This window comes from Manihot esculenta, chromosome 1, assembly GCF_001659605.2.
Source record: "Manihot esculenta cultivar AM560-2 chromosome 1, M.esculenta_v8, whole genome shotgun sequence".
In the NCBI taxonomy this organism is placed as follows: Eukaryota; Viridiplantae; Streptophyta; class Magnoliopsida; order Malpighiales; family Euphorbiaceae; genus Manihot; species Manihot esculenta.
The window spans coordinates 40,325,266-40,337,931 of NC_035161.2; the positions used below are offsets into that span (position 1 = coordinate 40,325,266).

General features: G+C 34.7%; 2 protein-coding genes across 3 annotated transcripts; both read left to right on the forward strand.

Annotated features, from left to right (window-relative positions):
* Positions 1 to 1,593: 1,593 nt before the first annotated feature.
* Positions 1,594 to 2,961, forward strand: LOC110614190 (homeobox-leucine zipper protein ATHB-12). Of its 2 annotated transcripts, none has more exons than XM_021755703.2 (2): positions 1,594 to 2,079; positions 2,214 to 2,961. In XM_021755703.2, exons 1-2 carry the CDS (start codon positions 1,720 to 1,722, stop codon positions 2,550 to 2,552), a joined length of 699 nt encoding a protein of 232 aa, XP_021611395.1. In that variant the 5' UTR covers positions 1,594 to 1,719; the 3' UTR covers positions 2,553 to 2,961. The 2 variants fall into 2 exon arrangements, with proteins under 2 accessions (XP_021611395.1, XP_021611387.1); XM_021755695.2 differs by having other exon boundaries at positions 1,595 to 2,079; positions 2,187 to 2,961.
* Positions 2,962 to 9,937: 6,976 nt separating this feature from the next.
* Positions 9,938 to 11,977, forward strand: LOC110620229 (cytochrome P450 78A9). The gene is made up of 2 exons (XM_021763876.2): positions 9,938 to 11,000; positions 11,171 to 11,977. Exons 1-2 carry the CDS (start codon positions 10,035 to 10,037, stop codon positions 11,786 to 11,788), a joined length of 1,584 nt encoding a protein of 527 aa, XP_021619568.1. The 5' UTR covers positions 9,938 to 10,034; the 3' UTR covers positions 11,789 to 11,977.
* Positions 11,978 to 12,666: the final 689 nt, after the last annotated feature.

A 12,666-nucleotide genomic window follows, 5' to 3' on the forward strand; every position in this document is an offset into this window, starting at 1 on the left:
TTAGTATAAATTATTTGAATCAATTATAAATTTTTTATAAATATTATCATAAAATATATATCATTATATTAAATTAATTATTTATATAAATAAATTTAAATTATAAATATATATAAATAAAATTTTAATTTAATCTAAATTCCTCATAAATATTATTTTTTAAACTCACATTTCCCTTAAATATAATTATAATTATTTAAATTCATTGCATTATCAAATTAAATACTTAAAAAATATCCGACCGTTCCCATCTAATTATATCCAGAATTTTGTTGCGCACAATATCAATGGGTTACGCAGCCGCAAAACGTGGCAATCGAAGAGAGAATATAAAAAAGCACAACAAGACAGAAACCTTTGGAATTTCAAAACCTGTCCCCACAGACGACTCTCTATAAGCTACGATATTCAAGCACCAAGTGGCACGTGTCCTCTTTATTAAACAAGCTTTATACGTTGAACCATAAACTTTGGGCCACGTCCTTCATTATCACCTACAACTTCAAAAGAGGGTGACGACAAAATGCGATACTATGTTTTGACCCATTGCAGGTGGCGATATGTTATTGGGTGATGTGTTACACCGGCCAGATACTTGCTCCTTCACACTTAATCTCATTGGCTGGCATACTTATTAATTTTCTTTTTTAATTTTTTTTTACAGTTTAAAATAATAATTTTTTAATTTTATATTTGGTGGAGAAACAAAGTCGGGCACGTTGAGTCTGCTCGTGATGGTGACTACTATGGTTCGAGTGCTTGTCCTTGGCTCACCCACCATTTAGCCGTAGCTGAATTACAAAAGCAAACTTTTGAGGGGCCAGAAGAAAATGTATATATTAGTTTCTCAAAAGGAAAATTCATTCACAATAAATATATGATGATAATCATAATAATAATAATTAATAAAATACATATCCATAGTCCTTCTAAAGACTGATCCACAAATTGTTGGGTAAAGACAGATAAGATAAGATAAGGGTCCAGTTTATAAAGGATGAATAGATGATGAGTGTCCAACTTACATGCAGAAGAAGAATGTACGCTTCAGCTATACTCAGTATAGCGTTTCGTGATATAAGGGATGATAAATACAGGGGTGGGGTGCCACGTGATTCACGCAACCAAGTACCATGAATTTAGTTATGGTTGATCACTGACATATTGTTTCTCTTTTCCATAAAAGTATTCTAATTCATCTTCTTCATCAATTTTTTTAAATACATTTTTTCATTTGAAAAATAAATTTATTTATTTGCATAAGTTAAACTTTCCAAAACAAGTGAAGTGATTTTACAACGGAAATTCGTAGGTAGAGAAAATGAATATAGAGGTTTATAATGGAAATTAGAGTAAATTACAGGATCTAATTTATTTTATTTTATTTTTATTTTAATATGTGATATAAAGAAATAATAAAGACATGAAAACAAATAGATAAGCCGGCTAGAATTGGCCAACCAAGTCTGTTTAGGCTGAAGCCTAGCTAACTTTAAGAATTAAAAGAAAATTACTGACCCTAGGGGATAGAAGGAAAGCCCAGCCCCACCCCCACCCCACCCAAGGAGAGGGATATAAAACGCATCAAATGGATCGTTTCACTTAGAAGCAGAAGCCGAGCAATAATAACACTCTCGCAAAATCAATACCTCAGTACATAGTTTCACACTCTCAATCTTCAAATCGGGTACTCAAAATTCCTGCAGAGATCCCAACAACATGATGTTTGATGAAGCAGAATATTCTCCTTCCACAGAGGATCCTTACAGCTCTATCGACACCCTCAATACCACTAGAAAGAAGAAGAACAGGAACAAGAGGAGGTTCAGTGATGAACAGATTAAATCATTGGAATCTATGTTTGAATCTGAATCAAGGCTTGAGCCTCGAAAGAAACTGCAGCTGGCTAAAGAGCTTGGTTTGCAGCCACGACAGGTTGCAATATGGTTTCAGAATAAGAGAGCTAGATGGAAGTCCAAGCAGATCGAAAGAGACTATAGTATTCTACTTGCCAATTACAATAGCTTGGCTTCCAGGTTTGAGACTCTGAAGAAGGAGAAGCAAGCTTTGGCAACACAGGTACTTAACCACTAAATCACACGTTTCTAGTCGTGGGTAGAATCAATGTGGTAGTTTCTTTCATCATTATTAGCTAATCTAACATACGTTCTTCAAAAATTTGACAGTTGCAGAAACTGAATGATCTGTTGCAGAAGCCAAGAGAGGAAGGAGAGTGTTCTGGGGAGGCAGCAGCTGTGAATAGCAGTGAAGGTGAATCGGAAAATGGAGACGCCGCAAAGTGTGATTCAGAAGCGAAGTGCAGCTTGTCATTAATTGAAACGTCATCAAATGGATTGGGAGTTCTTTCAGATGAAGATAGTAGCATAAAGGTTGAATATTTCGGATTAGAGGAAGAACCCAACCTTATGAGAATGATGGAACCTGGCGATGGATCTTTGACGACATCACAAGAGGATTGGGGGAGTTTAGACTCTGATGGCCTTTTCGATCAATCAAACAGTGGTTGCCAGTGGTGGGATTTCTGGGTTTGATTGTATAGGAAATTGTAAGAGCGAAACACGGACTATATTTGCAAATAATCGCACTGATGAAGTCAAAAAATTTGGTGAGGAAGAAATGAGAGACACCATAACATTTCAGCGAAATGCTAGATTGAGGAAATTAATGAATTGAAGTATCAGAAACAGAACATCTGCCACTGGAAGAAAGTACAAAAGCTGCTATGGTGATCTGACCTCCAAATCTGCCCTGAAACAAATGAAGTTGAGTACCAGTGAGTTAAGGAAGCCAACACACGCGGATAGTTGTATAAAATTGAGAGAGCGTGAGTGAGAGAGTCTTGCACAAATACTTACCTTCGAACACTGAACTAGCTTAGCTAAAACTTACATGTAATTGATACTATGTTATCTGCTATCAGTTTAGAGTCTTTTTTTTTTTCTGCTTGCTATTTCTTTTTTCCATATAAGTTTCATACCCACCCATTATTATCCAACTAATTAAGCCAAAACAACTAAATCGGAGGACTGAAGAAATTTCAGAAAAAACAGATAAGGGACTTAAAATAGTCAGATCATCCCAAACATGCCCAACACTGGCGGAGTGTTCTTCCATTCTAATTTTGTTTTGTTCATCCAATTATTTTAATGCTCGCCACACTCTACGCATCACAGGAATGGAAACTCCTCAAGGGTTTAATTCAGCAGATTATAACTTTTTTAAAAGAAAAAAGAAATAATATTTTCGTTGATTCAGAGTAGGTGAGTACAAGGACAGAGGTCCGGGTATAAATCAAGACCTAGCTAGATCATCCACAAAGCCCATAAGGAACCCTAAGCCTGCATGTATATCCAATCCAAATAAGGCGACCCGAAAAAGAAGAAGACAAGGAGGATGATCTAGTTTCCAGTTTTGGCATTCTCAGTATTTAGCCATTAAGGTACTGATGTTTCTACACGGCATTAAAAATGTCTCAAGATACTGATGTTTACTTCATACGACGTCATGCAATGTATCGGACGCAAGAAACAAGGCGTCGTTTAATGAGAAATGCAATACCCCCTCCTCATCCTGAGTGAGCATAGTGGTTTTGCAACCGGTCTCAAGCATTTGAGCCTCTCCGATGGACGAACGGAGAGAGAGAGAGGAATTAATGAACAACCTCTTCAATGGTAGTGTGAGAGAGCAGTCAGCATTCTAGTGCTTCTGTTGGGGAGTGGGCTTTACGTTTCTATTATTATACTGATTGTTTCTTCCTTAATTTTGCTCTCTGCTTAGTGCTCTGTTTACATCTTTCACAGCTAGTCTATCATCATTCTGTTGCTGATATTTTTTCTTAGGGTGGTCTATCATCATGCTATTGCGCGCTCTCAGTCAATGGATTTTATGTTTGTAGTTGTCCAACATGAATGTAAAAATGGCATAGTGATTAGTAAACTTCGAAAACAGTTTCGTGGCCTATTGAGTTGCTTTATGGAAATGCTGTGCAAAAAAGAAATCTTATCATTATCAAATTAAGTGAAAAGTTCAAACACTCATATGTCAAAATGGACATTGATTTATTAACATTTTTTAGCAGTGGATGCCATTGAATTCTCTTTCCGTGAGGGATGTGGTGCTTTTAACGAAATGCAGAATGCAATTTTGGGGGTTTGGGGGGTTACCTTTTGAGAAAGAAGGAGGATTGAGTACTGTAAAGCAGCTATTTTATTTACTGTCTGTGAACCATGAGATTCATCATATGTTTCAAGTGCTGAACTGCTGCTTATCTTTAAAACATTCTTGTTCACAAGTAGCGTGGGGTTGCTTTCTTCACTTTATTATCCCCCTACATTCTCTCATTTTGCCATTTTTTTTCTGCAGAAACTAAGGATCCATTGGAGAAGTGGGAATCTCACATGGGAAGAATAGAAAATAAATAAAGAGTATATAAGTCGAGTATAGCTCAATCTTCAGTATTGTTCTGCTAATTTTCTGGTGCAGATAATCTGTGTTTAACTTACATACAGATGAGCGATTGAACGTCATAGAAGAAGGCGTGAATGGTTATAGAGTTATGTCAAAAAGTATGCTTACTTCCCCAATAGAGAATCTAGCCCCAAACTTCAAAATGGAAATATGCACGGGGCTGGCCTAGTCTAACTTTCCTTCATATGACATGGAAAGTTCTGTTAGGAACATTTAACTTAAGAATCTTTGAATGGTTAATTGTTTTAGAATACTCTAGTGAAGCTGGTTAACACTGACTTTGGTCTTTTTTCTTACCTTATCTCTTCCTGTACTGGTTAACCAAGTTTAAGGCCTGTTTCATGGGAAATTTCTGGGATGTATTTGCTTGTGATCTTACCTTATGATCTACTCTTTTTCTTTGAAATAAAAATTCATTATTGTAAAGAAAAAGAATCACCCCTAAGGAAGATATATAACGTAAGACATTTGAAATTATGAAGATTCAGTAAAATAAGTTAAATGTTCTCTATTGATCTTGCTCATGCAGCATTCAACAAAGGACATGATGTAACAGTGTCCGTAGAAGCTGGATTAAGAAACGGTCAACAATTCCCTTAGAGACGATGTGCTGTGAAGTAAAAAGTTATCATGCAATAATTTGTGCCTATATATTTGAAGGTTAAACCCAAAAGTTTGCCAGAATTATCATTTGCCATATTAAATCAAATAACTGAATTTATTTTACTTAAAATCCTCAGAAATTATTTTTTCTCTGGTAGTTTTATAATTTATTTTGAAATTACAGTAGTGCATGCTTAACAGGAGCTATAGGCTGGAAACATGTGTTTGATTTGGCATGTATGTACAAGAAGCCTTTTGATGGTAGATAAACAATCACCATTTATTGCAGACTACAAATCGTTGTTTTGTGCAAAAAAGAAAAGAAATTATTATGGTCTAGATGAGAAAAAAAGACATGGTTTCATTCAATCCAACAACAATACAAACCATTAGACGACATGTCGTTTGGGTATAGTACAACTACAAGAACCTCGGTGCTGGAGGAAGTCCGACTTCCACATCCACAAGATATTAATTAAGAGGAAAAACAAAATAATCTGAAAAACACCCAACAAATGAGTATGAGTTTCCAAGATGAGCCAGATTGCTTTTCAATTGACTTGCCAGTCAACATAGATCCTATCTACTTAATTTCTGGCTACAAAACAAACAAATTGGCAGATTATACTCATTAAAAAAAAAAGATCAGAAATATTGGGCATGCCTGAATCAGAAATCTTATCTGTTAATTAAGATAAGAGATGCCAAGTAGGAAGATTTTCCAAGTCATTTGATATTGTTTCTGTAATGGGGGAAGAAAATTGACATTTGAAACAAAAATAAACCTATAAATTTAATAAACAAATGTGATGGATAATTTAATTTATATATAGACAGATATTTTCAAAGGCACCATTCCAAACCCTACTTTAAATCTCCATGCTATCACCAATGTTTCTCCAAATAAGATAGAAAAATATATTATCTTCCATTGTGTTCAAAGATTCAAATTGTGAAAAAAGTTGAAGAATCTTTTAGACCTTCCCCACCCCACTCATGCTATTTTGCTATTTGCTTGCTACTCACAAACGAATTTCTTAGGTTATAAAATCCATCAATTTCAACCAATATTGTTTAAGCTAAGTGGGTTAGGCTTAGGACTTCACTATATATATCCCACTCAACTATTCAATTATTTATTTTTTGTCTTTTTTATATATAATTTATTTCCATTATCTTTTCTTTTGTTTATCTTATAAATGAATTAATTTCTCAAATATGAAAGCGTCTATATATATTATCACTTATAACTTTTCACTATAAAATTATTTAATTTTTATAATGTGTCAATATATTAATATCACAGCTTAATTATAGAAATTAAATTATTTTATAATTTAAAAATTTTAAAAATAATAGAATGAAAATAAAATTTAAAAGTGACTGGAGTTCTCATAAAAAACAATAAGATAGCAAATTCTATCTTCAGGTTTAATAAATTATTATTCTTATTATTTTAATCTATAACCCAAACATATTTTGTGGAGCAAACCAAACGAAATTTACTTTTAAAAGTGACTTTCTCGTCCCCTAGTGCTACTGCTCAAGCGTGGAACTCATTTCAAACGAAATTTACTTTTAAGTTAATTTTAATATATATAATAAATAATTTTACTTGAATATGTAATTTTTTTATTTTTACGTTTAGACAATCAATCTAATAATTATTAAAATTTATTATCACATGATGTCGAATTAACATAATAAATCCAATGAGGAATTGAGTTTGTAAAAATCAATAATCATATATATCAAACACAATCTAATACTCTCCCTTTGCCCTGAATTTTATTATTTTGGTGGTTTACTTAAATTAATTGCCATCAGTATTAATTATTGACAAATACAATATTACAAAATTTGTGTAACTCTGTCCCTATCTATGCAACAACTTTCCAAAGGCATCAATAAAAAGATTCGGCACAAATCTCATTTGTTGATCCAACATATAATATGTTTATGACTGCTTAATTTTCCAAAGCCAGTTTTCGGCATATTTTAAATACTTATTATGTCATATCACTTAGCAAAAAAAAAAAAAAACTTTTAATGCTTCCTTTCTTCGATCTCATAATTTAAAAAAAATAATAATTTAAAAAAAAATAAAAACTTAAGATTTAGAATTACTGATTAAAATTAGACGAGATAATTTTGCAGATGTGCTATATTATGGCCATCTCCAGCCATTAATGAGGGCTTTTTTTGAGTCAAATTCTCCATTCGAGAGCTGGGTGTATTAGAATTTAGAGCAACAATATCAGTGGTCAGGGGGGTTGCTAATCGTGTAACCTCTAAATCCTGCGTCTTTCGCAGAAAGGGCAAAAGAGTGAGAACAGGAACCAAAACGGTCCCACCCACAAAGCACAGATGGGCCTACCAAAATTAACTTTCTATAAAATGGTCCACCTCAATCCTGAGCCGTTGTATAGAGTAGCACGGCCCATGGTTGCTGTCAGCTGTCTGGAAATTTTTGTTTGCACTTTTAATAATCGAAAAAGTCCACAGTAATATTACTTTTTTATCCCTGATAGAATGCCACGTGCAACCATCTGCATTAATTTCAGCCAGAAGCTTAGAAAAGCGGGTAGTACGATTAGTCACCGTCATGAACATACGCATTTTGCATGAAACCGCCGCGTGTCATTTAAACAGCGATGTCTCATTACCGTTCGGAGCTGATGCGGCTTTATACAAGCCTTTATTTGCTGCCCACAAGCGGTGCCGGTGAATCACCAAGGCATGAGTGCATGGGTCTGTTGTGCTACCCCCTAGTTGGGACCGGACGCGTAGCTCCACACTATTCCCACGTGTTATTCCATGAAAACCTGAATTTTACAGCGCCCATCTGTTCACGCGCATGTCTTGTGAAAATATTCCACGCTCCGGTCCCCCACCAAAAAATTGGTTCCCTAACAGCTGTAATTAGACTTTTTTTCGCAAATCGAGGTTTCATTTAAATTGATTATTTATTTATTTTCATAATTTTTGTGTCTTCATTGACCTTTGATTTTCCACAATTAATATACCAATTGATTACATAAGCAGTCCTTTTTTATGAGGTCAACTCTCTCTCCCATTGTAACCTGCAAAGCAATATCCATCGCTAACTACCTCAAACAAACATTTTATAATTTCTACTAAAATTTTAATTAACAAAAATAATTTTCACTAACCAAATCTTTAAAATAAATTATATTTTTGTTCAATGTGATGTTTACTTTGCAATATATTGAAATTGATGAGTTTAATTAAATAATCGCATCTCGTGATGTTTTATGAATGATATATAAAAGCCTTCTGCCTCATAATTGATGAACCCTCTAAATTCAACCATTTGATTGGTTCATTTTAGTTTGTTATTTAATTTTTTTTTATACTGAATTGAACTGACTGAAGTTCACTCATCCACAATCGTCATTTTTTTGCTTCAACGAGAAGTAAAGCGTGGAAATAAATAAAATAACAAAATATTTTTGAATGATCAATAGTTTTGACTTTGGTTATTTTTTTTAATGCTTTGGAGTATTGCGATACACGAATGAATTATTGCCACATATTATAAATGAATTATTTTGATATGCTCAGAGTATTGCATCAACAAATGAATTATTGCCAACTATTATGGGTATTTATTTGATGTAATGCTTTTGGTGTATCCATTATTTTAAAATTTATATCACATAATTTTAACTAATTTAATTTAATTATATTACCACATGATTTCTTCTTATAGCCATAAATCTATAGTCGTCTTAGGGTGAGCAATATTTGATTAAAATCTAAAAAATTAATCGAATTAAATCGATTTAAAAATTTAGTTCGGTTTTTTATATATTTCGGTTTGATTCGATTTTTAATTTCAAAAATTTCGATTATTTCAATTCGGTTCGGTTTTGATCAGAAAAAACCGAAAAATCGAATCGAACAGATTAGTGATAATAATATGTTTTTTCAATAATATACAGAAATTAAATCATATTAAGATTAAAATATTTTAATTAAATTTTAAAATATTAAAAATAAAGTGTAAAAAATAAAAAAAATTATTAAAAATAGAAACCGATTAAATCGAACCGAATCGAACTGAATCAGACTGATTCGATTCGGTTTCTAATCAAAATCAATTCGATTCGATTTTCATAAATATTAAAATTTTAAATATCGATTTATTTAATTCAGTTTGATTTTAAATCGAACCGACTGAATACTCACCCTTAAATGGTGCTGCTTGAGTATATTTTTTTATTCAAAATTATCTCTACTACACTCGATAACTATTTATACAATTTAAAAAATACTTAAAATCTTATTATCTTCATTTTTCTCTTTTAATTATTATAATTGTCTAGTGTCAAATGGAAAAGATATTAAAAATAGAGTAGTTTAGCATATACAAATGGTAATTTCAACAAATCAAGAAAATTTTTTATTATTTAAATAATTTAATTACTTATTTTAATCATTGTATCAAAATTTAAATGATGGATAGAAGTAGACATAAGAGTATCAATTTTAAATGTTGTATGAAGTTGATTAATGATGGATCATGAATCGTTAACACATGGCACTCTCTGTGGCGTTCACATACAGCAGTACTCCGACAACAGAACGTCAGCACTGTAGCATGATCCCACCAGAGTGGGGCGTCGACCTCACGCGGCCCAACGTGGAAGGTTACCCTTCTATATATCGTCATGCACTCGTGGCGGCGCTGCTCAAAATTCCAAACCAATTTCATGTAATAATTATATAATCAGTTATACGATCCTACTTCTTAGTATAACGGTTATTTATTTTATTTTATTTTATTTTTTTCATCCCTCTTCAATTTCTCTATAAATATTTTCCAGCCAACCTCCTTCTTTTTCAGCCCCAAAAGAAAATCCCTCTTCCTCACTCTCTTGTGCTACTACTCTTTCGTGTTCTTTCCTCCGAAGCCTACCATGAGAACCGACATAGATACCCTTTGGGTCTTTGCTTTGGCCTCCAAATGTAGAGCCTTTTCTCAAGAAAATATTGCATGGTCACTTGTGATCGTGGCTCTGGCTTCGTTAGCCATTGCTATTCTCCACTGGGCTCATCCCGGTGGTCCAGCTTGGGGAAAATACAAGCTAAGAAAAGGATGTCCTACTGGTGCTAGGCCAATTCCTGGTCCGATGGGTTTACCTCTTATTGGCAGCATGAACCTCATGGCTTCACTCGCTCACCACCGGATTGCTGCCTCCGCTCAGGCATGCAAGGCCAAGAGGCTTATGGCGTTTAGCCTTGGTGAAACTCGTGTTATCGTGACATGCAACCCCGACGTAGCCAAAGAAATACTTAACAGTACTGTGTTCGCAGATCGTCCCGTGAAGGAGTCTGCTTACAGACTGATGTTCAACAGAGCAATTGGGTTCGCTCCTTATGGAGTTTACTGGCGAACCCTCAGAAGAATCGCAGCTACACACCTTTTCTGTCCTAAGCAAATAAAGGCCACCGAGTCTCAGAGACGTATAATTGCTTGCCAGATGGTGAACATGTTCAAGAACAATGATCGAAGTTTAACAGTACGTGGGTTACTTAAACGTGCTTCCTTGAATAACATGATGTTTTCAGTTTTTGGAAGCGAATATATACTTGATTCTCCAAACAATGATGTTGAAGAGCTTCGGAAACTAGTGGATGAAGGGTACGATCTATTGGGTACCCTTAACTGGAGTGACCACCTTCCTTGGCTAGCAGATTTTGACCCTCAAAAAATCCGATTAAGATGCTCAAGCCTCGTGCCAAAAGTGAACAGGTTCGTTAGCCTAATCATCGACGAACACCGAGTTGCCAGAAATGGCGGAACCCGAGATTTCGTTGATGTTTTGTTGTCGCTTGAAGGACCCGATAAACTCCAAGATGCCGATATGATCGCGGTTCTTTGGGTAAGCAAAGCAAGAGCAAAGGCATATGTAGTTAATATTATTATGTAGCATACGTACGCTATTGGTATATATTTGGTACAGCGATGTATCGCATTTGTTGTTTGGTAGTGGACGTGCCCGTTAAATTATTGTGGTTTTTTGTACTGATTATTCTCGCGTGGGTTATGTAGGAGATGATCTTTAGAGGGACTGACACAGTGGCGGTTCTGATCGAGTGGATACTAGCACGGATGGTTCTTCATCCTGATGTTCAGTCAAGGGTCCAGGATGAGCTGGACAAGGTAGTGGGCAGATCAAGGGCCGTTGCTGAGTCTGATGTCACGGCTTTGATGTATCTGAACGCAGCAGTGAAAGAAGTGTTGAGGCTGCATCCTCCAGGCCCACTTCTCTCGTGGGCCAGGTTAGCCATAACTGATACAACCATTGATGGTTATCACGTGCCTGCAGGGACCACTGCAATGGTTAACATGTGGGCCATCGCAAGAGACCCAGAGTGGTGGGCTGACCCACTTGAATTTATTCCCAAGAGGTTTATGGCAAAAGAGGGCGAGGTGGAGTTTTCTGTGTTAGGGTCAGATCTTAGGCTTGCACCGTTTGGGTCGGGTAGGCGGACCTGCCCGGGAAAGAACTTGGGGTTAACGACGGTGAGTTTTTTGGTTGCGTCACTGTTGCATGAGTTTGAATGGCTGCCATCGGATGATACAGGTGTTGATCTATCAGAGGTTCTGGGGCTGTCTTGCGAGATGGCAAACCCTTTGACCGTTAAAGTGAGGCCTAGGAGGCTTTAAAAGCCTCATCACTCTTTTATAAAAATTAAAAAAAAAAGAGTTGTGTGTTTGGAAATTTTAAAACTTTGATCCGCCATATGAATATGATCAGGTTGTCTTTGGGTGTCGGTTTTGTTAAATTGACAGTCTCTCCATAATATTATATGGTCTGTCTGTGTTGCTTGAAAGTAATACAAATTTCATTTTTCATTCTGCTTTTAACTTCACAGATTAACAACTGCAGTAAATATATATTTTGTCTAAATTGAAATTAAATAATCTTAAAATGACATTGATAAATTGGTTGTATTTATAATTTTATAGAGTCGTCACTCTAACAAGGTTAGGTGAATTTTGGCAACTAAAGTAAGCGGTTGACCACATACAATATTATACTGTAATAATTGGGTTTTTTTTTTAATACAAATTAATTTTAAATAATAATTGAAAAAAATATTGCAATCATTAAATTAAAATTCCTGGATCATAATAATCATGTGTATTGATGCACAATATGTATGAAGCCGTCATTCTTCGATCTGATCGTAGGTGTAAAGTTGGTTCCTTTCTTCACAATCCCATTATTCTCGTATCCTGGTCCATTTATATTGGATCTACATATTTTCTTATCTTTTCTTTGCTTTTTTTTTTTTTACAATATTTTTTAATCATCTTCTGACGGGAATCTTTTAAGGTTATTGGCTACGGAGAATGATGCGACAGGCCAGATCAGCTTTTATTTTTAATAATATTAATGTCCATTTCACATCTTTTACAAATTATTTAAAACGTTATTTTATACATAAAAAGAAAAGCGATGAGACTTTCACAATTCAGGATGATTAAATATATATAATCAATCTTACTGAGAAATTACTGTACGTACCAAAAGGGACGGT